This window comes from Equus caballus, chromosome 4, assembly GCF_041296265.1.
Source record: "Equus caballus isolate H_3958 breed thoroughbred chromosome 4, TB-T2T, whole genome shotgun sequence".
Taxonomy (NCBI): Eukaryota; Metazoa; Chordata; class Mammalia; order Perissodactyla; family Equidae; genus Equus; species Equus caballus.
In genome coordinates, this window is record NC_091687.1 from 70,121,723 (window position 1) to 70,148,001 (window position 26,279).

At 36.3% G+C, this 26,279-nt stretch overlaps 1 protein-coding gene across 24 annotated transcripts in view; it reads left to right on the forward strand.

The window, feature by feature from the left end:
• ANLN (anillin, actin binding protein) overlaps positions 1-21,929 on the forward strand; it is a 132,559-nt gene extending 110,630 nt beyond the window's left edge. For all 24 annotated transcript variants that reach the window (XM_070264830.1, XM_023639513.2, XM_070264831.1 and 21 more), the window contains 4 exons: positions 8,484-8,570; positions 13,720-13,827; positions 17,595-17,767; positions 20,608-21,929. In XM_070264830.1, coding sequence (XP_070120931.1) covers positions 8,484-8,570; positions 13,720-13,827; positions 17,595-17,767; positions 20,608-20,731 — 492 coding nt within the window. In that variant the 3' untranslated portion in view covers positions 20,732-21,929. The remainder of the gene's footprint in view (positions 1-8,483; positions 8,571-13,719; positions 13,828-17,594; positions 17,768-20,607) is intronic.
• The last annotated feature ends 4,350 nt before the right edge of the window (positions 21,930-26,279 follow it).

A 26,279-nucleotide genomic window follows, 5' to 3' on the forward strand; every position in this document is an offset into this window, starting at 1 on the left:
GGGGAAGCATGTGTTTGTTCCAATAGCTTGTAGTTGATATAGGAGAATATTTAAAATAATTAAGTTTAGACGTTCTTCAATTTGGTGGAAAATATGGAAGACCTTCTATATTCATATAATTATCCTATTTAATTAACTTTGAGAGAGTAGACAAGTCTCCCATATCCTATCAGAGACAGTCAGTACAAAGGAGAGTTTGCTTATTTTACTGGTGCCTTGACCAATAATACAACAGTCGTGGGGGTTCTCTCTGAGATCCCCTTCAGGATGGAATTGCTTTTGAGATTGACCCAGGCTGTTTGCTTTACAGATCTAGTGTGCCTCTAACAGCGGATTGCCTTTTTATTTGAGGTTATCAATATCTGACATAAAGTTTGGCATCCCGGAATTTAAATTACGATCAATAAGTCACAGACTCTCAAATATTGTCTTTGAATAGAGAATCCAAAATAGTCATAGGTTTCATTATGCTTGTATGGATAAAGGGAGAAGGACATCCCACAGTTCACCCTGACTTAAAGAAATCTCGTAGGTATTTATACCTTCCAGGAAATAGAGATGTCAATTTAAAGAACATTAGGGCCAATAGTTACGAAGTAAAACAACCAATTAGTGTTGTAGAATTTTGAGGTTATACGAAGAGTGATTAGACCTTCTAGTGTGCCCAAGGCTGTTCTGGTTTATGCCTGTTGGCCTGGTATAATTATTAAGTACACCTTTCTCTCTCAGAAATATCCCAGTGTATAAAAACTTACACAGTCACCCCAGTTATAGGTCACATTTTACAGTTTTTAACAATAATCTTTGAGCTGCGGATATCTTAAAAGACCCATTTGTTAAAAAGAAAATAGAATAGGATCATACATTTTCGCACTCAACAGGGGGTAGTAATATTGGCTCTTTTGTGAATATTCTCAATTCACTTCTTCAGGAAAAGCTTCTAACCAAGAATATTGTCTACTTTTCACAGCTGTAGAGTAAGAGGGGACATTTTCTTCTCATCTTTCTGAGATTCTTTTTACCAGCAGCATTCTCTGGGCTAAACAATGGAATTCTATTAGTCAGCATCGAGAGCCTAAGGAACTTAAAACTGACAATGTGGAAAAGAAAAAAGCAAGAGAATTTATGACAAATACAATAATGAGGCATGTGATGTTTTGATTCTGGATGCCTTTTAAATTTAGAAAGTTGGAGGTTTGTCTCATGGAATTAGTCTATTGAAATCTATGCATTTTGCCCAAGAATTCCCCCTTTAACTTTTCTTTACTGTGTTGGAGGACTAAATTTTCAGAAACTATCCTTACAATAAAAACTTTCAAATTTAAACTGAACTAAGATTATTCCAAGTAGGATGTCATTCTTTTTCATTAGGCAGAAGGAATGACAGAAAATAGCATCCTCCTTTCTCTCTTGACCCAGAAGTCAATATCACTTTACATACATATATGTTGCCATTTTACTTTAGTGATGCAACCTCTCCAATTGAAGTTTAATATTTGTAGTCTTTAATTCAAATTCAAAACCATTTTAAATATATCACATATAAAAGCAGCTTTTATAATTTAAAAGATACTTTTGACATGAGGTGTCTTCATTAAGTGTGAATATTTTGATAAGAATGATTTACTTAAAAATATTTCTTATGTGAATGTTTTCAATGCTAGATAGAAAGCATGATTTTATTTGGAAGAAAATATCAAACCCCTAAACATCCAACCAGTAAGAGCTACATTGTCTCACTTTAGGCACTTAATTTTTTATGTTCATGTATTTTAAAGCTATGCTATTATTGGTGCATAGGTATTTAAGATTATTGTATCTTCTTGATGAATTGTTCACTTTATCTCTGATAATATTCTTTATTTTAAAGTCTATTTTGTCTGATCGTAATAGAGTCACAACAGCTTTCTTATGACTAGTGTTCGTATGTAATATCTCTTTCTATTGCTAATCTCAACCTGTGTCCATATGTCAAATTTGTGTCTTATAAACATATTTTATGGTCATATTTCGTTATCCAGGATGACAATCTTTTGGCTTTTTATTGGCGTGTTTAGTCCATTTGTATTTAATGCAATACTAATATGGTTGGGTTTAGTCTACCATAAGAGCAGGCAAACTTATAGCCCGCAGGATCATGGCCTGGTTTTTTGTTTTTTGTTTTTTTTTAATTAACATCTTATATTAGTATGGTACATGTATCACAATTAATATTAATAAACCAATATTGATGTATTATAGTTAATTAAAGTTCAGCAGCCTGTTTTTGTAACTAAAGTGTTTGAAATGCAACCATGGCCATTTGTTTATGTACAGGCATACCTCGGAGATATTGCAGGTTCAGTTCCAGACCACTGTGATAAAACAAATATTGCATTTAAAAAGCTACAATGGCAGAGTTTAATAGTTATGACAAAGACTACATGGTCCTCAAAGTCTAAAATATCAACTATCTGAGCCTTTTCATAAAAAGTTCACAAACCCCTGGTCTACCATTTGGTTCTTTGTTTTCTATTTGTCTCATCTATTTTTTGTCCCTTTGTTTTTCCTTTCTTGTCTTGTTCTGGATTAATTGAGTATTTTGGTAACATTTTTCTCTCCTCTGTTGGTTTTTTAGCCATACATCCCCATGTTCTTTTTCAGTTATTGCTAAGTATTACAATATGCATCCTTAACCTATTACAGTCTGTCTTGAAATTATTCTGTGGGTTTTTTAGCCATACATCCCCATGTTCTTTTTCAGTTATTGCTAAGTATTACAATATGCATCCTTATCCTATTACAGTCTGTCTTGAAATTCTATTATTTCACTTCATATACCTTACAACAGTTAGAACCTTGCAACAGTATAATTCCGTTTGCCCACTCCATTATATTTTACTTCTACTCTTATTATAAACCCCACAATGCACTGCTGTTACTTTTGCTTTAATCAGTTTTTTAAAAGAAATTTTAAAATATATTTTAAAAAGTTGTCCTTTATATTTACCATATCTTTCTTTCTTTCTTTTTGCTGAGGAACATTTGCCCTGAGCTAACATCTGTGCCAGTCTTCCTCTATTTTGTATGTGGGTTGATACCACAGCATGGCCTCTGACACATGGTGTAACCACTAGGCCGTGGGTCTGGCTCTATATTTACCATTTCTGATGTTCCTCATTCCATCTTGTAGATCTAGGCTTCCATCTGCAATCTCTGCCTTCTCAGGAAGAACTTTATTATTTCTTGTAATATAGGTCTGCTGGAAATGGATTCTCTAGCTTTTGTTTGTCTAAAAATATCTTTACATTGCCTTAATTTCTGAAGGATATTCTCATTGATATAGACTTTCTGCCCTGTTCTCTCTTTGTTCTGGGACTCCAGTTAAATGTATGTTAGACTGTTGGCTATTTTTCTACAGGTCTATAACATTCTTTTTGGTTTTTATTTCTATTTTTCATTGTGTTTCGTTTTGGATAACTTCTGTTTACCAGTCTTTGAATTCACCCATCTTTTTTTCTGATGTGCTCAGCTTCCTTAACCCATCCAATGAATTATTTGATTCAAACTTTTTTTTAATTTTAAAATTTTCATCTGGATCTTTTTTACAGCTTCCATTTCTCTGTTGAAATTCTCCCTCTTACCCATTTTTGTTCAGCTTTTTCTCCAATTTCTTTAATAAATTATGAATGTCCTTGTTTGGTAATTCTACCTTCTAAATCATCTGTGGATCTGCTCTTGACAGGGTGTTGTTTTGTTTTCTCTTGATTATTGGTCACCTTTTCCTGCTTTTTTATATCTTGTAATTTTTAAATTGTGGGACAGATGTTATGTTATGAAAGAGCAGTAGAGACTGAAGTAGGTAGTAATGACTCACCCTTTTGTTTCTCAGACACTTTGGATAGGAGCCCATCTCTGATATAATCAGAAGTTGAGCTGAGATGGGGTTTTAGATGAGATGAGTTAGTTTGGGTTCTTGCTTCAAATACCTTGACAGTGAGGTTAAGCCCCACCTTTTTAGCAGAACTTTGAGATCTAAGTTCTCCAAGTCTACAAGATTTCTTTCTGCTTTCCAGACCTTCCTTCGACTTGTGGTACTAGCACTTACTCAGCAAAATTCTTGAGGGGAGGTAATTGACTGGTTGGGAGGGTTTAGCTCTGCCTCTGGGCTCCTCAAGATGCTCATGCTCATCTACTTAGCCGTGCTCAGCTGTTAAATACTTAACTGGTTTCTCCTTTTCCCTGCAAAATTCATTGCCTATGGCCAGCTTACTACTCTGCTAGTCCTTGCTCCCAGGGAATGAATTGGTTGCCAAGTTGGCTTACCAAGGAAGGACACATTTCTTACTGAATTTTGTCCATTTAATCTTTTTGTTTCCACAGCTCTTTGATGATTTTAAGGAAAATATGATTTTCTTAGTTTATCCATTGTTTTCTTATTGTTACAGTAGAAATGGTGGTCTTTTTTTTTTTAAAGATTTTATTTTTTCCTTTTTCTCCCCAAAGCCCCCCGGTACATAGTTGTGTATTCTTCGTTGTGGGTTCTTCCAGTTGTGGCATGTGGGACGCTGCCTCAGCGTGGTCTGATGAGCAGTGCCATGTCCGCGCCCAGGATTCGAACTAACGAAACACTGGGCCGCCTGCAGCGGAGCACGCGAACTTAACCACTCGGCCACGGGGCCAGCCCCAAATGGTGGTCTTTTTTTGCAGGGTAAGATTCGCCCTACACTAATATCTGTTGCCAATCTTCCTCCTTTTTTTCTTTTTCCCCCAAAGCTCCAGTAAATAGTTGTGTATAGTTGTAAGTTCTTCTTGTTCATGTGAGCCACTGCCACAGCATGGCTACGGACAGACGAGTGCTGTGGTTCTGAGCCCAGGAACGGAACACAGGCCGCCAAAGCAGAGCATGCCAAACTTTAACCACTAGGCTATCAGGGCTGGCTTGAAATAGTGGTCTTTTGTGGCCTTTCACATCCTAATTGGAAGTGGCATGCTGAGCATGTACTGGAAGTAGAACTCTGTTCTGTGTATCCCTCTTACCACGCACACTGGGATAGATTTAATGGACAGAATGTAGGTATACTTTTCTGTGTCTCTCTGTAGCTAGCAAATGAGCTGTGATTGGGGGTGAAGAGTCATTACATCATGGCAGTAATGGCACCTTGTGTGGATTTAGGCCATTCCATAGTCTTCATATTGAACTTAAACAAGTCTTCTTCAGATAGATTTCAATGTTGGCTTTCACTGCTAGGTCTATGTTTGCATCTTTCTACCCTCTCTGTAATGTGGACTTGTATTGGATGTGGGGTCCTCAATTTTGGAAATCTGCCTGAAGTAAAATGGCACAAACATTCAATGAAAATTATTATCATTAAATATATTAGCTCTATGTTATGTACATTATAGGGCAACTTTATTTTTTATCTATATATAACCTGCCAGGTAATTATTACTCAGATAACTTTTGTTCTTTTGGGGTAAATTTATGTGTGTGTGTCTATATATGTATATGATGTAGCATGTATCAGTACTTCATCATCCTCTATGGCTGAATAATATTTCATTGAATGTATATACAATTTGTCCATTCATCTGTTGATAGACATTTGGGCTGTTTCTTTTTGGCTATTGTGAATAATGCTGGTATGGACTTGGATGTATGTGTACTTGTTGGAATACCTGTTTTCCATTCTTTTGAGTATATATCTAGGAGAAGAATTGTGGAATCATATGATAATTCTGATTAATTTTTGAGGAACCACGAAACTGTTTTTCATCGTGCCTGCTCTGTTTGACGTTCCCACCAGTAATGTGTGTTCCAAAGTCTCCACATCCTTGTCAGTGCTTATTATTTTCCATATTTTTGATTACAGCCATCTTAGTGGGTGGGAAGTGGCATCTCATTGTGATTTTGATTTGCATTTCCCTACTGACTTTTTTTGGGGACTTCAACAACAGAAATCTATTTTTTTTTTTTTCACAATTCTGGAGGCTAGAAGTGCAAGATCAAGGTTTTGGTAGGTTTGGTTTTTTTCTAAGCTTTCTCTCCTTAACTTGTAGATGGCGGTCTTCCATGTCTTCACATGGTCTTTTCTGTGTATCTGTGTTCTAATCTTCTCTTTTTATAAGGATACCAGTCATATTGGATTAGGGCCCACCCTAATGATGTCATTTAACCTTAATTACCTTGTTAAAGACTCTATCTCCAAATAGTCACATTCTGTGGTATGGGGTATTAGAACTTCAACATGTGAATTTGTCGGGGGCGGAGGGGTTGGGGAGTGGGGGATGACAGTTCAGCCATAACATGGTTTAAGCTGTAGCATGAGTTTTGGGATTACAAATGTTCAAAACATACTTGTATCTAAGAAATAAGAAAATCTTTATAGGTACAGAATGATTCAACTCTAAAACAAACAATAGAAAAATCTGCTTTCTGTAACTTATTACTATTGGTTTTGTAATTTAAACCTATGTTCATTTTGGTTCAAAATAGTGTGCTTCCAATAAAATAATCAGATTCCTTTTTATTCATTCCTCACTAAATGGTCCCAGACTCTATGGCAACTTGAAATTTCCATTGAAATCCTCATCATCTTCATCATAATCCTTACCATCATCATCATCGTCAAGCTAACATTTATTACCTAATGACTATTGATGCTGAGCATCTTTTCATGTGTTTGTTGGCCATTTGTATATCTGCTTTGAAGAAATGTTTGTTCAAGTCCTTTGCTAATTTTTAAACTGGGTTGTTTGGATTATTTTAATTGAGTTGTCTTTCTTATCGTTGAGTTGTAAGTTCTTTATATATTCCGGATACTAGATCATTGTGAGAAATATGATTTGCAAATATTTTCTCCTATTCTATAGATTATCTTTTCACTTTCTTGATAATAATCTTTGATTCACAAAAGTTTAAATTTTTTTTTTACTGTGGTAAATAATACATAACATGAGGTCTACCCTTTTAACATATTTTTAAGTCCACATTATTTTTAACTATAAGCACAATGTTATACAACAGATCTCTGGAATTTTTCCATCTTGCATGACTGAAATTCTATTCCTATTGAATAGCAATTCCCCTTTTCTCCCTCCCATCAGCTCCAGGCAACCACCATTCTACTTTCTGCTTCTATGAGTTTGGCTACTTTAGACACCTTATATAAATAGAATCCTTCTGTGACTGCTTATTTCACTTAGCATAATGTCCTTAAGTTTCATCCATGTTGCAGCATCTCACAGGATTTCCTTCTTTTTTATGGCTGAATAATATTCAGTTGTATGTGTGTACCACATTTTCTTTTCTTTTTCATTACAACTCTGGGTATTTATTTGGCCAAACAATATTCTTTTAGCTAATATTTATTGGATATGATTTGTCAGTAGGATATGGGAACAAACATGAAAAAGACAGAATAATTGACCTCAAGGATCTGCTGTGTAGAGGTGTGGTGCTATGGCTTAGAACATATAAGAAAACATACACAGGGGAGTTTCAGAGCCAAAAAAACAAACTTCAGACTCTGAGAAGAACAGGATCTGAGTGGCCCACAGTACTTTTCATACTCAGAAGTGAGGAGAAAGGAGATTACACAACAGTTTCATTATCCATTCATCTGTTGATGAACATTTAAGTTGTTTTCACCTCTTGGCTATAGTAAAGAGCACTGCATTGAACATGGGAGTGCAAATATCCCTTTGAGAACCTGATTTCAGTTCTTTTGGATAAACTCCCAGAAATAGGATTGTTTGATTATATGGTAGTTCTATTTTTAATTTTTTAGAGGAACCCCCATACTGAAAAGCATTTAATTTTGATGAAGTCTGATTTATCTATCTTTTGTTGCTCTTTCCTCATTGAATGGTCTTGATACCCTTGTTGAAAATCAATTGGCCATAGATGTGTGGGTTTCTTTCTGGACTCTCCGTTCTATTCTTGTGGTCTATATGTCTATCCTTATGCCACTACTGCACTGTTTTGATTACTGTAGCTTTGGATTAAGTTTTAAAATTGGGAAGTATGATTCCTCCAACTTTGTTTTTCTTTTTCAAGATTGTTTTGGTTATTTGGGGCCTCTTGCAATTCCATGTGAATTTGAGGATCGACTTTTCCATTCTGCAGTTCACTGTTCTTTATTGCTGAGTGGTATTGTATTGTATTAATATACCAGTTGATTTATCCAATTTTCTATTAAGTATATTCTCTTGATGGAGAATGGATAAGCACATGTATTCTCCTCTTAAATCTGTGTTTTCTTTATCACATTAACTTGGGACTAGGGGTTCTGTTTTTATCAAGCTCTACCCAGAATAAATTTATTCAAAAGTATTTGTTGCTAAGGAACCAGTGGCTTTTGGCTTCCTATTTTATATTCTAGCTTTAGAAAATACTGTGTTTTCAAGGCATAATATTTTCTATTCATGATTTATACATGTTTTATCAAGAAAAATCACACTTTGAAACTGTTTTGCAAATAATTTGCCCTCTTTCTTCACAGGTGCCCTTTTTATCTCCTTTGGAAGGTCATATTTATTTAAAAATAAAGTGTCAAGTGAATTCAAGTGTTGAAGAAAGAGGTTTTCTAGTAAGTAAGATCACTTAATCTATATTTTCTTTTTTCCATTTTGTGAAGTATAGACTTGGTTTCCCATAGGATGAAGGCCTATGTGATTAAGTGATAAGTTGGTTCAGTAAAGATTTATTGCATGTCCACTATATGCCAATCACTGTGCTGGTGTTGGAATGTAATAGGCCACAAAAAATAATCCCTCTACTCGGGAACTTTTAGTTTAACAAGGAGAAATACAAGTGAACAAGTAAGTACAATACAGTACTATAATAGGAGAAAGCATAGAAGGCATGGGTGTAAATTGGTGGGACATTAAGTTTTGAGTATGAGTAGGGAGGCTTAAAGAAAGCTATTGGAAGAGGTAACTTGTAAACTGCTTACTGAATAAGTTAGCCAGAGGGAAAGAGGAGGGAAGAGTGTTCTAGATAAAGAGAGGAGTGTGTATAATGGCCTGGAGGGCCCATACCTCAGTCACTCCCGCCAGAAAAAAGGATGACACATTTACTAGTGGCAGGTATTTCAGGATTGCTAGAGCTTAGAGTTTGAGTGTGTGTGGAGGAGGGGCAGGGAGGCAGGTATGGTTGGGAGAAATGGAGCCAAGTGTTAAAGGCTTTTTAAAGAATTTGGAATTTATCCTGAAGCCAGTGAAGTACTCTTGTAGAATTTTAAGCAGAGGAATAACATCTAGTTTGGGGTTTAGAAAAGTCATTCTGACTGACAGGTGGAAAGTGGATTGGAGAGTGACAACCCGGAGGAAGACTAGCGAGGAGACTGAGTTACTCCACAAGAGAGGTGATGGGGACTGGTAGTCTGGATAAAGAGAAGGACCCATCACGGAGAGATGAAGAAGGAAGGAGGGCAGACCCTAGTGATTTGGCTCTAGTGACTGGAAAAGCAGAAGTAAGGATTTCACCCAGATCACAGCCTTGCACAACTAACTGGGTGGCAGTGATGCACTGAGGGACCTTGGGGAGGAGCAAGTGTGCATGTTTGGGTGGAAAGTGTTTTTTCCCCCTAAAATTTTATTGTGAAAAATTGCAAGCATACAGCAATGTTGATAGAATCTTACAATGAACACCCGTATACCCACCATCTAGATTTTCCCTTTAATATTTTTTGCTATCCTTGCTTTATTATGTATCTACTACCTAGCCATTCTTTTAAGCCATCCCTCTAGCCTTTTGCTGAAAATATCATGTTTTGGGAGAAGAATTTCAAAGTATATTATAGACATTAACAGATTCCGCTAAATCTTAAGTGTACATCCTCTAAGTTTTAACACATGCATACATCTATGTAACCCAAACTTCTGTTAAGAACATTACCACAGAAAGTTCCTTCATGCCCCTTGGCAGTCAGTCCCCATCCAAGGTGGGAAGTTTTATTGAGTTAAGTCTTAAATGATTTGAATTTTGGATGTCTAGAGACATATTTCAAAGATCTGGGTTTGGAGCTCAAGATAGACATTTTAGTTGAGATGAAGGTGTGAAAATCTGCAGCATAGAGATAGTAATTGAAGCACAGAGGGAGTTGAGTAAAGCAGACTTGGGAGGAACACTAATATTTACACCACAGCCCTAGGAAGAGAAGCTCTCAAAGGAGAATACAGGGAGGGCAACATAGAATTTAGTGTCCTGTTTGCCAAGGGAAGAAAGAGTCTAAAAGAGAGAGTGATCAAGTTAGATCATTAGAAACTCTTGGACATATTTACAAGGTGGTCATTCTAGTTGTGGTGAGAGCAGAAGCTAGACTGCAAATGGTTATGATACTGAACCTCTTAATCTCAAGTTTGTGTGCCCCATATGCAATAAGCCAATCACTGAGACACTGGTGGTTAGAGACGGAGAAAGGTTTATTTGGATTGGCCAAAATGAGAAGGCGGGAGGACAGGTTCTCTTAAATCTGCCTTAAGGAAAGAAGAAAGCATGGGATCTTTATAGAGCTAAGGGGCTTAGGAGGAGTAGTTTTGGAGAAATAAAGGGAAAATCCTGTTTCTTTCATTCCAGATAAGCCCTTGGGCAATCAGACTTTTGGGCTCAGTAGCAGCTGGGGACTGGTTATCTGGTGATCATAACTTCCTTAAATGCATTCTTTTTCTTCTGCAAAACAAGCACATAAATCATTGTGACTCTTGAGTCACTCCTCAGGTGAAACAAGAAAATAGCAAATTAGTAAGTTTAACTTCTTTTCATCTGTGTCTGTGTTGGGAACAAGGTTGAAGGATAATCATGTTCTTATTGAATATTTACAGTAACCCTCAGGTACCTGGCTTCAGTTATAAGGGGAGTGGGAGGTGAGGAATGAGGGTGTGAGCAACTCTCTGAAACAAAGCGTGGCTGCAAAGGGGTAAAGAGATACAGTGTTGGACTTGCAGAGCCCCGTAGGGTGAAAGAAGGATTTTGTTGACATTTTATTAAGATCAGAGAGACTTCAGTCTTTAAATTCAAACAGGTATCTTCTGATAGGGCCAAAGAGGTTGAAGATAGAGGCAATGGGGAATCTGTACCAGGGTTAAGGAATTATTAATACATGGAGCAAAGTTACGAGAATGAGAGGATATAAGACCCAAACCACAGTTCATGGGATTGCTTTTATACAGAATTATTCTTTTTCCGTTATCAGGGGAGAAAAGCATGTGTAGAATACATGGAAGATTCTGGGTGTGGTGGCAAGACTTGAGAAAAATCTAATAGCTTTAGTTTTCTTTGTGAAGCAGGAATTTGAATGATACAAAGGATACACAAATGAGTTTGCATTTGCTGTCAAAGGGTACAGAGAGAAGAGCTGGATTATACACAAAGCCCACATGGCCAATGTGACTGTTAATCAGACTTCAGCTTTTTTTACATGTAAATCCAGCAGATGGCACTAGATATTCTTGGAAAAGCGTTTTTATAAATTTCTAACTTGAAGGCAGTGTTTACCTACTGACCTTTTCTTTTCATGTAAATATTTTCATATTTTATTGTAGACGCCTTTAGCAACTGAGAGACTGTTATGGCATCTAGTTCATTTGCATATAATGTCTGACCTATTTAATTTTTGAGCCGGGCTCTTAACTAGTTTAGAGTTAGACCTTTTCAGATTTACTCTGTCCTGAATCCTACAGCCCATTCTTATCACGTCAACACACACCTACAGAAATATGGTAAGAAATTGCTCAGGATTCCCCAGAATAATTCCTGTCCCCTGTCTAAACAATGCCTTTTCGTTACCTCCACCCTCTCTAAAAAGTAGAGGTATAGTCTTTGAAATGAAAGTTGCTTTGTTCAGTTTTCCTTCCTGATGTGTCAGGGATCACTGGAAGGAAACGAGACTATCGACCAGAGAAACTTGAGAAGTGATTCTAAATGGTGCTGGTCTAGCTCTGCCTGGGCTGATGAACAGATAGAGAAGGACCTTCTGGGTTAGTTAGAAGGTTCCACTTCTGCTTTGTGATTCTGTGTCACCATTTAGTTTCCTTGACCCTCCACTTCCTCAGCTATAAAAATGAAAAAGCTGTTCTCTTGTTATTCCTCTCTGGTCATAGGTAGGTATAATAATAACTTGTGTTATTTTATCCATCAATTTTTCCTTCTCTTTTACCTTTATGGTGTAAAAGATGAACATAAACACAAAAGAGAGCTGGTGAGTCATTTGTGCTAACTTTGGGCTTGAGATTGAAATACAAGATTACTGTCTTTTTTTCCTTGGGTGGCTGTGAGCAATATTGCCGAGAAAAAGCATGTGTTGGGGAGGAAAGAGGATAAATTGGGGAGGAGGAAAAAAAGGTGAGGTAAGGGAATATTTAGTTAGAGTAAGCTAATTAATTTGAGCTCATTAATTATGCTAATAAATTTGAGGTCTCATTCTATCATGAAAACATTTCTTCACACAAAGTAACTTTCCTCCATGGCCAGGGATTAATTATACTCCTAACTCCATCCACCTTTTGGTCAATTCACACAAATTTGTCAATCAAGAAGAGTATATATCTCACTATCATAGGTTTGATCAAAGGCTTAGTTGAGCCATTTAAAGGTGGAAAAGCCTTAAGGCATTCTGAAATCAAACACAGAGATGCCTTTGGATAATCTATATTAGGGGTCGGCAAAGTATGGCCCACTGCTTGTTTTTATAAAATTTTGTTGGAACATGGATTCATTTGTTTACTTGTCGTCTATGGCTGCTTTTGCACTAGATGAGCAGGATTGAATAGCCGTGACAGAACCTGTGTGGCCCACAATTCTAAAATCTTACTTTTTGCCCCTTTATGGAAACAATTTACCAACCTATGATGTATAGTATTGTTACATTTTTACCTTGCTTTGTTTTTTAATATAACACTTCCTAAAGTAATTCTTTTTTTTACGTTAAAAGTAAGGACTCATGTAAATTAGGGCTCCTTATGACTACAAATAAAAAATAGTTGGGGGAGGAAACAGCTTCTACTTATACTGCTTAAGTAGAAGTACTTCCATGGAAAAAAACCACGTTTTTAGTTACCTATGCCAGATTCCTGTCCTTAACCAAAAGGACTGCTTCCACTCCTGTAAGAATGTAAAGGATTCTAATTGCATTCCTAAGGCATGAGCTGGCCAACTGCCTGACTGCAGTGCGATGCCACTTCCAGGTGTGCCTGATGGCTCAGCAGTAGACTGGAGTTACCGTAGTAATCCATCTAGGCATATGATCATGAGTTGACGCTTTTCTGATACTGTTTTATTCTCCTGAATAAAACTTAAATGCCAGTCTTCCGTATTAAAATAAGTCTAACTTAATTCATTAGCTTTTTCATTAGCTATTGTTAGTTTTTTCAATATATAAGATATGATATTCTCGTATATTTTACTCTCCAACACTTGAAGAACTTTGCTCTTACTTAAGATTACTTAAGATTAGGGATACCATGTTTTTAAAAAGTCTAAAATTAGCTAGAGGTATTTATTTGGAGTTAATATCTGAAAGTTCTTGAATGCCTTATGCTTGTAGACGATGTTGAAAATCTGTGTAAAGTTTTGGGTTTGAGCAATTAGTCGTTTTCATTACTAAGGTAAAAGACATGAGAATCATGCAAAGATTTCAAGGTGTGAAATATGTCAACATATTGAAGTTTTTAACATAAAGAATTAACATTTAATTGATCTTCAAGTTTCTGAAGTCAGTATTTCATTGACTTTTCCAGACCATATTTGAAGATGTTAGTGGTTTTGGTGCCTGGCATCGAAGATGGTGTGTTCTTTCTGGAAACTGTATCTCTTATTGGACTTATCCTGATGATGAGAAACGAAAGGTAATATTAATAGTAGGAGTCAGTGGTGACAGCTCTGACTGGCTTTCATGTAGCATTTCATGCAAGTGTTCCCTCTGGCCCCCACTAGCCACCCAGATTCCTCTTTGAGTATCTTTACTAAGCCATTAAAAATGTTCTTGTTGAGCCAGCCCTCGTGGCCTAGTGGTTAAAGTTGCATGTGCTCTGCTTCAGCGGCACAGGTTCAGTTCCTAGGTGTGAAATCACACCACTTGTCTGTCAGTAGCCATGCTTTGGCAGCAGCTCACATAGAAGAACTAGGACAACTTACCTAGAATATATGACTATGTACTGGGGCTTTGGGGAAGGGGAAAAATGAAAACTGTTCTTGTTGCAAGACCTGTGTGTGTGTGTGTGTGTGTATTTGTATAAAAATTTTGTATCTTATCCATTCCTTGTGATTTGACCACTCTTAAAATACCTTAAGGCATATATCTGTCTTTCTTTTCTCCTGGAATGTTTCATAATTTTTTTATTGACATTTTTAGAAATATGTTGAGTTCCATTTTGTGTTTTATGAACTAGTGGATTTTCCTAAATCTGGGATAAAACAGTAATGGAAAACCACCCACAGGAATACAGTGGTTTTGGTTTTGTTTTGAAATTTGATAATAGGATTTTGTGTAATAAGTTGTATCTCATTTTTTTAGGAATTTAATGTTATTGCCCAAGTATGATTATTTATTATCCCCAAGCTAGAAAACAGAAATAAGCAGAATTAAAAAGTAAAATCAGCCATAACAGAGACAACTACTTTTCATATTTTGGTTGTATATCCTTCTAAACTTCAAAAATGTATAATATATAATAATAATTATATATCCATTTATTAATCTTTTAAACAGAAAGCATGCTTTTTATAATCTGATTTTTACTTAATAATATATCCTGACATGTTTCTATATGTAAAGATATCATGTAAAGATATATTTGTAATGTGTTTAATTGCTATATGTATTACATTGTAGCCATATAAAATTTTATTTAAAAATTTATTGTGAAATAGAACATTCAAAAAGACATAAAAAACAATTTCCGTCAACCTCTGTATTATCAGTCTAGTTGAAGCTCCCCATGTAATTTTATCTCCTTCCACAGAGATAACACCATCCTGAAATTTATTGTTCCTACATATTTCTTTAAATTTTTTTATATATTATATATATTCTTAATATACATATAATATATATTCTTAAGCAATATATGTTATTGCAATTGCATATTTTCAAACATTATACAAGTAATATCATACTGTACATATTATTCTGCAACTTGCATTGTCAACACAGTTTGTGAAATTAGTTGATATATGTAGCTCTAATTTGTCCCTTTTTCTCTGTACTAAAGTATTCCCTTGTAAGAATACATCACAATTAATTTATCCATTCTCCTACCTGTGGACACTTAGATTATTTCCAAATTCTTGCTATTATGAACAGTGCTGCTGTGACTTAGCTTCTCGTATACATCAATACATCACTCAGAGCTCTTTCTTGAGTTTGCATATAGTAGCAGAATTGCTGGGTTATGTGGTTTGCATATCTTCAACTTGACTAGATTTGTCAAATGATTCTTGAAAGTGAATGTTCCATTCCCACCAAAGGTATTTGAGAGTTCTCAGTGTTGCACATCCCCATCGACGCTTGATCTGTCAGCCTTGTAAACTTTTGTCAGTCTGATAGGTATGAAATGTTATCTCACTGTGTTTTTATTGCGTATTTCCTTGGTTACTAGAGTAAGCATGTTTTCTTGTGTGTAATGGCCATTTCTATTTTCTCTCCTATGAATTGATTGCATATTTTACCCATTTTTCTATTTTTTTGGTAAACTGCAATTATATTTTCCTAGTCTTTGGCGTGGCATATCTTTTAATTTATCTTTGGAGTATCTTTTCCTAAATAGAATTTTTTAATATTAAAGTAATCAAATCTGTCAATTTATTGCTTTATTGTTTGCTTTTTTGAGTGATATTTAGGAAAACCATCTCTTACTCTACAGTCATAGAGATATTCTCTTAACACCTTCTTCTAAAAGTTATAAAGTTTTATACTTCACATTTAATTTATCTAGAATTAACTTTTTTTCCCCCATCTGGATATTTAGTCGTGCCAGTATGATTGAATGGTCCTTCCTTTCCCCGCTCATCCATGTGCCATTTCTGGCATGTATCAAAGTATCATTATATACGTAGGTCCATTTTTAGGCTTTCTATACTGTTTCTTTGGTCTGTATCTCTCAGTCTTAATTACCTTAGGTTTAAAATAAATTTTAATCTCTGGTGAGGCAAGTCTCCTAACTTGTTCTTATTTAATAATGTATTACTTATCCTTGGCCCTTGCTTTTTATGCACACAAGAATATATATACCTATATATTTAACTTTTTATAATTGAAAATGTTCAAATGTGCATAAAACAGAGAGAAATAGTATAATGAACTCCTAGCTTCAACAGTTATTAATTTTTATGTTTCATTTATCTCTCCAGAACATAAATCCTTTTTTATTCTTTTGTTTTGCTGGGATATTTTAAAGCAAATAACCAGACTTCATGGTATATCATTTAACACGTGTGAGCCATGACTGTGGGTTCCTAGTGTTGGCAAATGCTCCAAGAGAAGCCAGGTTTCAGGCTAGCTTACCATTCTGTACTTCTCTCTTCCTCACTGATTTTGGCCTTTGAAGATGTCTTTTCCATTCTTGTACACTCAGTTATCTAGCATTTGGAGGGTTATATAATGGGAGGATTTTTTCAGACTGTTTAGTTTGCCTTACTTGCTGGAGACATAATATCATTATTTGTTTAAATAGTCCTCTATTACTGTCATTTAATTTGTTTCAAACTTTTCACTATTATGAAAAAAATAGTTACTACACCTATATAAACATCTCTGTGCACTTATGTATTAGGATGAGTTTCTTTTAGGTAGAATTGTAGGAACAGGATATGCCTATTTTGAATGTTTTTTTGATTGTTGTTATCAAATTGCCTACCAGTAGTAGACCATTTTATACTTTCACAATGTATGAGAGTTTCTATTACCCACCCCCCCAACCAATCAACAGAGATTATTACTCTTCTTTCCAGACTTAGCCAATCTAATGTTTTAAAATGCTATATTTAATTTTAATTTCCTTTTTAAAATTATTAGAGTTAACACTTTTATTGGCTATTTCTAAATTGTGTGTGCCTGTAAATGTCCCTTTTCCCATTTTTCAGCAGCATTTAGTCTCATGAATTTTTATCTTTGACTCTCCTACCACCGGAATGACATGGCTTCCAACAATTCAAAGCAGTTGTTTGATCTTATCTTTTAGAGATACATAAAAAATGTTTGCAGATGAAATAAGATGTCTAAGTTTCTGTTTATTGACAACAAAAAAGTGAGTGGGCTATAGATGAAAGGTGGTTGAATGTGTATTTCTAATTGTTGAAGCTGGTTGATGGGTACGTGGAAGTTTGTTATACTATTCTTTTTATTTTGTATCTGTTTGAAGTTTTCCATAACAAAGAGTTTATTTTTTAAGTTGGCTAAGAGCTCCAGTTGAAATTTTTTGTTCCTATTTTTATGTCCAGCAAGAAACAATAATAAATATTTAATGTTTCTCTAAATCTAATGTAATTTAATTTTGACTTTCAAATTAATGGCTTTTTAATTTTAATTTTATCCCGACTTAAGTACTCCTTAATGCTTACTGACTCAAATGGTTTATTTTCTATTAATAATTTTTTTTTAAATTTGTTTTTAAAGAATCCCATAGGAAGGATAAACCTGGCCAATTGTACCAGTCGTCAGATAGAACCAGCTAACAGAGAATTTTGTGCAAGACGCAACACTTTTGAATTAATTACTGTCCGACCACAAAGAGAAGATGACCGAGAGACTCTTGTCAGCCAATGCAGGGACACACTTTGTGTCACCAAGTATGTATTGGGCTATAAATAATTCTGTCAACTAAACAATTGATTGCCCACTATGTTCTTACTGCTGTAAGAAATATCAGAGATGGTCCTTGTCTTTGAAGAGGATACAGTCTTAATGAGGAAACAAAACACACACATCAGTAAGAGAACAATCTATAATAACTAAATGTAGTTAAGTAAAGCATAACATTCAAGTTATATCTTAGCTCATCATGTTTTCCAATATATTCACAGTGTAACCGTTTTCAAGGCAGTTAGCTAATAAACTTTGGGTTAAGTTTGAAGATTTCATGTGTAATAGAAAAGTCATTTGTTACTTAAAGAGACTTCATAGATCCCTTCCCTTTACATTCCAAAAATGCCCTCAATTAATCAGGTGGCTTACAAAAACAATCTTGTTGTCCTCCGCAAATTTCTGGTTGGAAATTAACAGAATAACCTATTGAGAATGTCACTTTTTTCTTAACCCTAAGCTTAATTATAAGATGCAAAAGCTTTCTTCTAAAAGTCTAAGATTCTTTTGCTTGGATGCCCAAGAGAAGCTTGAAGACCAACCTCAATGTACAAAGCTGTGATTAAGGACAGAAGTTAGAATTTGACAAAGTCTCTATTAATCAGGCTGCGGCTAGATATTGCAGACAGGGACATGGATAGAACTGACTCCATGAGTTTCTGATGCAGAAATATCAGAAAGCTACAGCTAAGAGACACTATATTAAAATAGAGCAAAATTGCCCAGATACTGCCAATTTGTTTTAAAATAGCTAGATAGGAGTCCCATTCTTTGGAAATTCTTGATGTCTAGATTACTTCCATATTAATCCAGTTGAACTCATCCATTCCTTTCCTTCAGGGGGCCTTCTATGCAGTGGTGGCATCAGACAGATCAGAAGAGGCAAAATGGATTTACAGTCATTTTGTTTGATAGCTACCCTGTCCGTGGCCACTGTCATTGGGGAACCAACCACAATACAGTACCTAAGTAGTTCCTGACCACGCTGGCCCATTTTAAGTTTTTTAAAGATTTTTTCTTTTTCTTCCCAAAGCCCCCTGGTACGTAGTTGTATATTTTTAGTTGTGGGTCCTTCCAGCTGTGGCATGTGGGACGCCGCCTCAGCATAGCCTGATGAGTGGTGCCATGTCCGCGCCCAGGATCCAAACCAGCGAAACCCCACGCCACAGAAGCAGAGCATGCAAACTTAACCACTCTGCCACAGGGCCGGTCCATTTTAACCCTTTTAAACATTACTCATATTTTTCATATAATCTTATCTTTTACCTGCTACATAAACCCTCCCAGACTTCTCCTTTGACCCTCTCCTGCGGTAGAAATAACTAGATCACATGGCGCTGTAATTACTCTGTACTTCATTTGCATGTAGTTTTTCTCATTATAACATTATCGTAATTGAGTGAGCACTTTTTTATCCAAGCATTTGAGAGTGGTGCATTCTCAGTTCAGTCTTGGTTCAGTCAAGCTTTGCTTGGTTGCTTCTAAAGCTTTTTTTATCATATATTTTGCAGAATATAAACATTCTGCAGTTCTGCATTCTCCTTGGCCTCATTTATCTGTTTCTCCACAGGGCCTTTTTGACCTATACCATTTATCTAAATTTAATGTATCTCATTTTTATTTCTACTAACCAACCTTGCTATCTTTCCCTCCTTCAATATGAAAGATTTCTCTTCTGATCAATAATGCCTACTTCTGAAATATAGACTACACGTTTGAACTAGAAATCTTTCATCATGACATGGGGAGGCAGTGTTATACGATGGAGCTGTGAGTCAACAGACTTAGGTTGAATCTGATTCAATGACTTACCAAATGTAACCATGGCAAGTTACTTAACTTTTCTGGCCCTCTGGATTCTCCTGTGTCGACAGGGAAAAATAAACTCCACAGAGTGACAGTAGAGATTAATGAGTAGACATACTTAGCACAATGTCGAGTACATGGACTGAGCTCAACAAATGGTTATTATTGTTATTGATAAGTGTTATATTCTCTCCATTGATTAATAGATGATCAACTCACTACTTATTCATGTTTATACCATTTCTAGTACCAATGAGGAGAAATTATAAAGATGTAGAATAAGTCCAATATAAAGACCTTCTAACAATTGTCTGTTCTCTAGAAGAATGGTCTGACTTGTGAGTCAGGGAATTCCCCCTCTCCCCTACCCTTGCCTGCCTCATCAACTAGTTATTCAACTTGTAGCTAAATATGGATGCAAAGAAGAGATTCATGATATGGACAGAGAGGTTAGGGTAGACAAAGTCTTAGAATCTTTAGATAATTTATTGTAAATACCATGTCTTACTAACACAGTAGGACAAAAATAACGGGAGACGGTACAAAATAGTATTGCCTGTTAAGTCAGGTGAAGTTTGACGAGGCTGTGATTCCAATTCTTGGGGAGCCCGAGACTGAGGGGTTTGGGGAGCTCCCAGATTCAGGCCTGTGGTGTGCTAGCTCTTGCTAGGAAGTGGCGCACACTCAGTGTGTGTCCCATACCACCAAATTGCCCAGGCCAGACCACCTGTACAAGACAGTTACCATCTTTGGTTTGGAAACTCCATCATTTACCAATTATCATCAGTTTGAGTTATGATTCAGCTAACCAGCCTGGGGATTGGGGATAATTTTCCTTTATTGTAATTGAAGAAGCATCTCACTATTGGGGCATTTGATTAGCATCCATTAGAAGATGGTGAAGAGTAACTCATTTTACTGGTTTGTTTAGGTTTTTCTTTTTTTTCCTAGCAAAAGCATAGGGAGGTATGGAATTGGGGGAAAGCATCCTGACCTTTTGTTTGTTTGTTTGTTCCTGTAGGAACTGGCTGTCTGCAGATACCAAGGAAGAGCGGGATCTCTGGATGCAAAAACTCAATCAAGTTCTTGTTGATATTCGCCTCTGGCAACCTGATGCTTGCTATAAACCTATTGCAAAGCCTTAAACTGTGGGAAGTTTCCATCCCATATAGAGGTTTTTGAGCTATGTCATAAAGGTATCTTAAGAGCATCAGAGTTGCTTGATTGCATTTTATGCTTTAAATACGAAAGGGTATGTGCCAATATTCACTACACATTATGCAGTATTTATATCTTTTATATGTAAAGCTTCGACTGATTTCTGTTATTCATAAATGATTGGAAGAATATTCATTATAGTCAATTTTGCTAAACCTTAATTTAAAAGCCTCATTTTCCTAGAAATCTAGTTATTCAATTTTTCATGATACAATATTTTTTTAAAAGTAAGACATTTTGAGTTGTCTTCTTGGAGCTGTGGGTCTCAAAGTAGAAAGGTCTTCCAGGGTTGGAGATAGAAACCTCCAACTTGGTCTTCCTTCCTCTGGCCTCAGTGCTTTTTTCTGCAGGTTGCGATCATTTGTTGATCATGATATATCATATTACTAGAGGACTGAGAAATTTCTGAGGGACTTTACAGAAGCATTTTTGGTAATGGAGGGTAAGAACTTTGTCAAATAGCAAACATACGTTGGTTTAAAAGCTTGAGGCTGCCTTTAAACAAGATGTGGACGTAGAGGATGTTGTGTGAGGTTCGGAAGTTAAATGTTTGGTTTAGAAATGTTTATAATCGCATGGTTTACATTTACTCAGTTACTATAGTTGCTTGTGGTGCACATTTTCATAGAATACAGGCTTTTTTAAATAATCGTTTTTGCTATATAGCTTACAGACTCCTCAAATATACTTGGCATAATAGTTCTTTCTGCTCCTGTAACAAAAACAAATGTAAATTGAAGAGTCTTTATATGAAAAAAGTAAACTTTACCAAGCTGCTACAGACTAATACTTTGCTTGCCAAAGTTTTTGTCTTTTTTTTCACGTCCATGTACGACAGTCTAGAACCCCATTATGAAATCATTTGAAAAACTAAGTCATGTATTACCTTTAAAAGCCTAATACTTTATTTTTTATTATAGAATATTGTAAAGCATGGTCTCAACTTTTAAATACACTTTGAATTTCTTCTCTGAATTGTTAAAGTTATTGGTGATTTCCTTTATAAACACTAAGTTCTGTCACCTCCTGTCATTTTGTTTTTTATTCCTTCAAATGTGTTTTTTCTTATGTGTATTATAAAATATATATTTTATGATCTCACCCAAATAAATACTTGCAAAAGGCTTAAAGAATCAGTTATTTAAGAAATACTATTTAAATGTGTAGTGTGGCTGCTCTGCATCCCTAGGCTGTGGGGCTTCTTGAGGGTATTGTACTGACAGTGTCTCATTCATCTTTTGGTCTCTAGCCCAGTGCTCTGCTTACGGTGTGTTCTTAGGGCCACTGTTGAATGAGTGGGTGGATGAAGGATCCATTTCTGAGGCATTTCAACAAGATTCAGCACTGGAATGTGCATTTGAGGAGATGGAGGATGATTCTCACGTGCTTAGCAGAGTCTGAGTGGATAAGTGACATCACCAGCCGAAACGGGGCATAGGTTTGGTGAGATTGATGAGAGGGTTCCTTTTATTTATTGATAGATTTGTACTTATTTTTGAGTAGGCGTTACATATCATGGTACAAAATTCAAAAGTCACAAAGAAGTTAAAGTGAAAAGTATCTCTTCCCCCCTCGTCACAGCCACTTTTTCCAGTTTTTGTGTGTCCTCCTAGAGAGATTCTATGCATATTACATAGACATATTTATATCCTTTTGTTCTTAAGAATATTCCACACATAATGTTTGTTGTAAGTTAAAGAAAAAGAGCACAACAGTATCCCTTATTGATCATTCCTTCTTAGTATCTATAGAGGGTGTATAAAGTTCAGTTTTAGAAGAAATTTAATTTAAAGAGATTGTGGAACATCAAGTTAGAAATACCTCGTAAACAGTGAAAAATACTGCTCTGAAGATCTCAGTGTCATCGCGTAGGGGGGATATTCTAAACCATTAGAATGGATAAGATTATCCAGGGAGTATGATGTGGAAAGATAAGCAAGAACAAAATAAACACGTTTTTCAGGGAAAAAGTGAAAAGGAGTGGCTGATGATTGTCTTCCATAAAAGAAATACAAGAATAATTCTTGTGAGACCAGGGAAGAATCTTAAGATTCTGACCACAAAATCATAAGGCTGGTTAAAGAAAACGTGAACTGAAATTTAGAATGGTCAATTCAATAAAACGGTTCAGATGAAAAATCAGGTTAGAACACAATCCACAGAGGAAAAGAATGACAGGTTTGATTACATAAAAAGCTTCCTGCTTGATAAATGTCTATTAAAAGACACAGACAGGCAACAGACTAGGAGACAACATTCACAACATATTTAATAATCAAAGAATTAATGTGCAAAATACATGAAGAGCTCCTATGACTGGCTATCATTTGTTTGAGCATTTACTGTGTACCAGCAATATTCTTGGTGTTCTGCATGGATTATCCCATATAATCTTCACATGACCTTATCAAATAGGCATTGAATGAGGAAACTAAAACTGAGGTAACTTTTCTGAGGCCACACACTTAGCAAATGACAAAACACGATTCGAACCCAGACACTCCAGAATCCATACACTTCACCATTACACTATGATGTTTCTCAAATTAAGATGAAAATTTAACCTAAAAAAAAAAAGGGGGCACATAATATTAGCAGGAAATGTGTGCATACACACACCAAGCCAAAGCCAAAAGACATGTAAAAATAATACTAATAAATAGAAAAATACAAATTTAAATGGCAGTGGGTTTTTGGCCCTCACATTGGTGAAACCATAGTCAATATTGCTGAGAAACAAACTCATACTCTTGGTGAGATTATAAATGGATACAGCCTTCTCGAATGGCAACTTAGAAACCTCTTCAGTAATCTCTGTGCTAACACAGGATGAGGTTGTTAAATCCGACTCACAGCATCAGAGATCTTATCCACCTAAAGCTTTAGTCATAATTTCAAGGACATGAGCAATGAAGGCCCTGGCGAAGCAAGGAGAAGTCTGCAACATCCTGCATGCCTCCCCAGTCTTTCATTCGCACATTGGACGCGATCTCTGGCCCAGAGTAAGAGATAAGATCTCACATGAGGTTTGTGGGACATCTCACACAGCGAGGAGCCTTTAGGTGAGGAAATATTGCCATTTTATACCCTCTATAGTTACGTAGCTTGTGTGACTTTCTCTCAGAAGTGTTGCCTCACAAATCCATAAAGGCTAAGTTTATTTACCGTAACCAATCCTTAACCAGCCTCATCCTACTAAGAGCATTCCATAGATTAGAGATCTCCTAGCAAATATCATTCATCTATTTACCAGAAGGTTCAGTTTTCAGCACATTTACAAGGAATTTAGATGTCACCTGCCTTTTTTCTTTCTCCAGAACTAAAGGCCAGCTTCTTTAACTCCTTCCTCTCCACTTTCCTCGGATGAAGTTGTAGGTGAGCAAAGATATACATAAAAGGATGATCCTTGCAATACTGTTTTTAAAAGGAAGAAATAGAAATAACCTGAAAGTACATTGACAGGGAAGAAAATTAGAAATAACCTGTAAGCCCATTATTAGGAAAATATAGTGCACTCTTTCTACAAAACACTATGCAATGTTCAAGAAGAAAAGGAAACTATATAGATAATTGCAAAAATTTTCCAGGACAACTTATGTAAAAAAGGGATATGCGACGCAACATGAAAGTATGTATGTAACATATATGCATGTAAATACCCAGATAAAAGTGTGGATGGAACCACAACAAATTTTATATAGGTAAGGACAGTGGAAAGGGGTTGGGAGCAATGTTGGGGGAGGAATGCTTTGCCTTTTAACTCTGTTTCTGAAATATTTGATATGTTTACAATGAGAATGTTTTCATATTACTCATGTACAGGGACTCATGAGCACTTTAAAAATTAAAATCAGAATGAAACTGAGTGAGTAGAAGACTGAGTGGAGATTACAGGATATTGGATTGAGAAGAAAGGCACAATGGGACAATAATTGAGGGGAAATATTGAAGGAAAGATATTCTTGGATGAGGAAATGAGTATGTTACTACACTGTTGGGGAAGAGCTAAAAGTGAGGATCCGAGGATAGCAGTAAACTGAAGTGTAAGAGATGGGAGAGGATGAATTTGTGGAGCAGGATGAAGGGTGATAGGACCCAGATGATAGGTGGAGTCGCAGACCCCATCCCAGCAGTCAGCATTCATCATGGGAACTTTTTGAGTAAGTATTGAAGAAATGGGGCACCCATACTATGCAATCATGCAGGAATAGACAGCCATGGACTGATCTGTAGGTCCTACTCCTTGTTCATAAAATATGCTAGCTAGTGGGAACCATGTGGAAGCCAGGGCATCTATAATGTGGAACAATTACACAACTGTTTAAAATAGGAAGCCAGGGCATGACCAACCACAGCAGATGAGGAGACCCTGTGAAGGCATAGGGCAGTGGTCTCTAAACCCTAACAGAGTTTATACCCTAAAAAGAATCTAACCCCTAGGAGATTATATGGCCCCCTCCCATTTTCAAGGAGCACCAGCAGGCCCTGCCACTGCTTCTAACTCCTTTACTTTTGTTGAAAGCAAAGATATGAAAGCCACCTGACTTGTAAAAGGATTTGTTATTGTGCCTTGAGAGTCCAGGAAAACTGCTATTTGCATTGTCCCTTTTCTTTCAGTATTTACATACCAGGAAAAGGACTGTAGAGAGATAAGCAAGAAGGATGCCCTTCCTTCGTAAGGAGGAGAAGGGCAATTGTGAATGAGGATGAGGATGGGAAAGGAGAACATCTCAGAGGCAGTTGCTTCCTTTGAAGGGAGGACTTGCCTCCTTGAGGCAGTTTTGCCTCCTTGAAGATGAGGATGGTGGCATGGTTTCCCTAAAACTATCCATGGGCACGTGGCCTTTGCAAAGTCTTCATGTGCTCATAGGCATATGCTTGCCCCAGTTTGAACAAGCCCACTAATCTAGGGCATCAGGCCATGCAGGTCCTGAAGATGTTTCCAAAGGGAGAGGCAGGAATGTCCGGGATACTTAGCAACACCTCCCGTGCACCCAGGCTTTCATTCTTATTTCAGCATCATGACATCCTTGAGAAGGAAAGCCCTTGGGGGCCTCAGTCGAGGGAATACTGAGTGGCCCTTGCACCCTTCCTTCAGGCAGTACGGTGTTCCTGTTCTCACACCCTCTTTCCTTCCTCAGAGAACTCATGTTTTCTTATGTCTTTAACTGAATATCTACATTTATTTACTTGCCAAATTTATATTGACCATTTCCTCCAGTACTTTTATAGTTTTGCTTTTGAAGGTCTTCTATCTATAAATACTGGGTGCCTTACTGAATTACTTTATTAGTTATAATAATTTTTCAGTTGATTCTTTTTGGCTTTCAGAGAAACAGCCTTCAGACAATGATAATTATGTCTCCACCTTTCCAATATTTATACCACACTTTCCATTTTTGTTCTTTCAGAACAACGTGTGGTAACAGTGGTGATAACAGGCATTCCTGACTTTAATGAGAATGCTCTGGTATT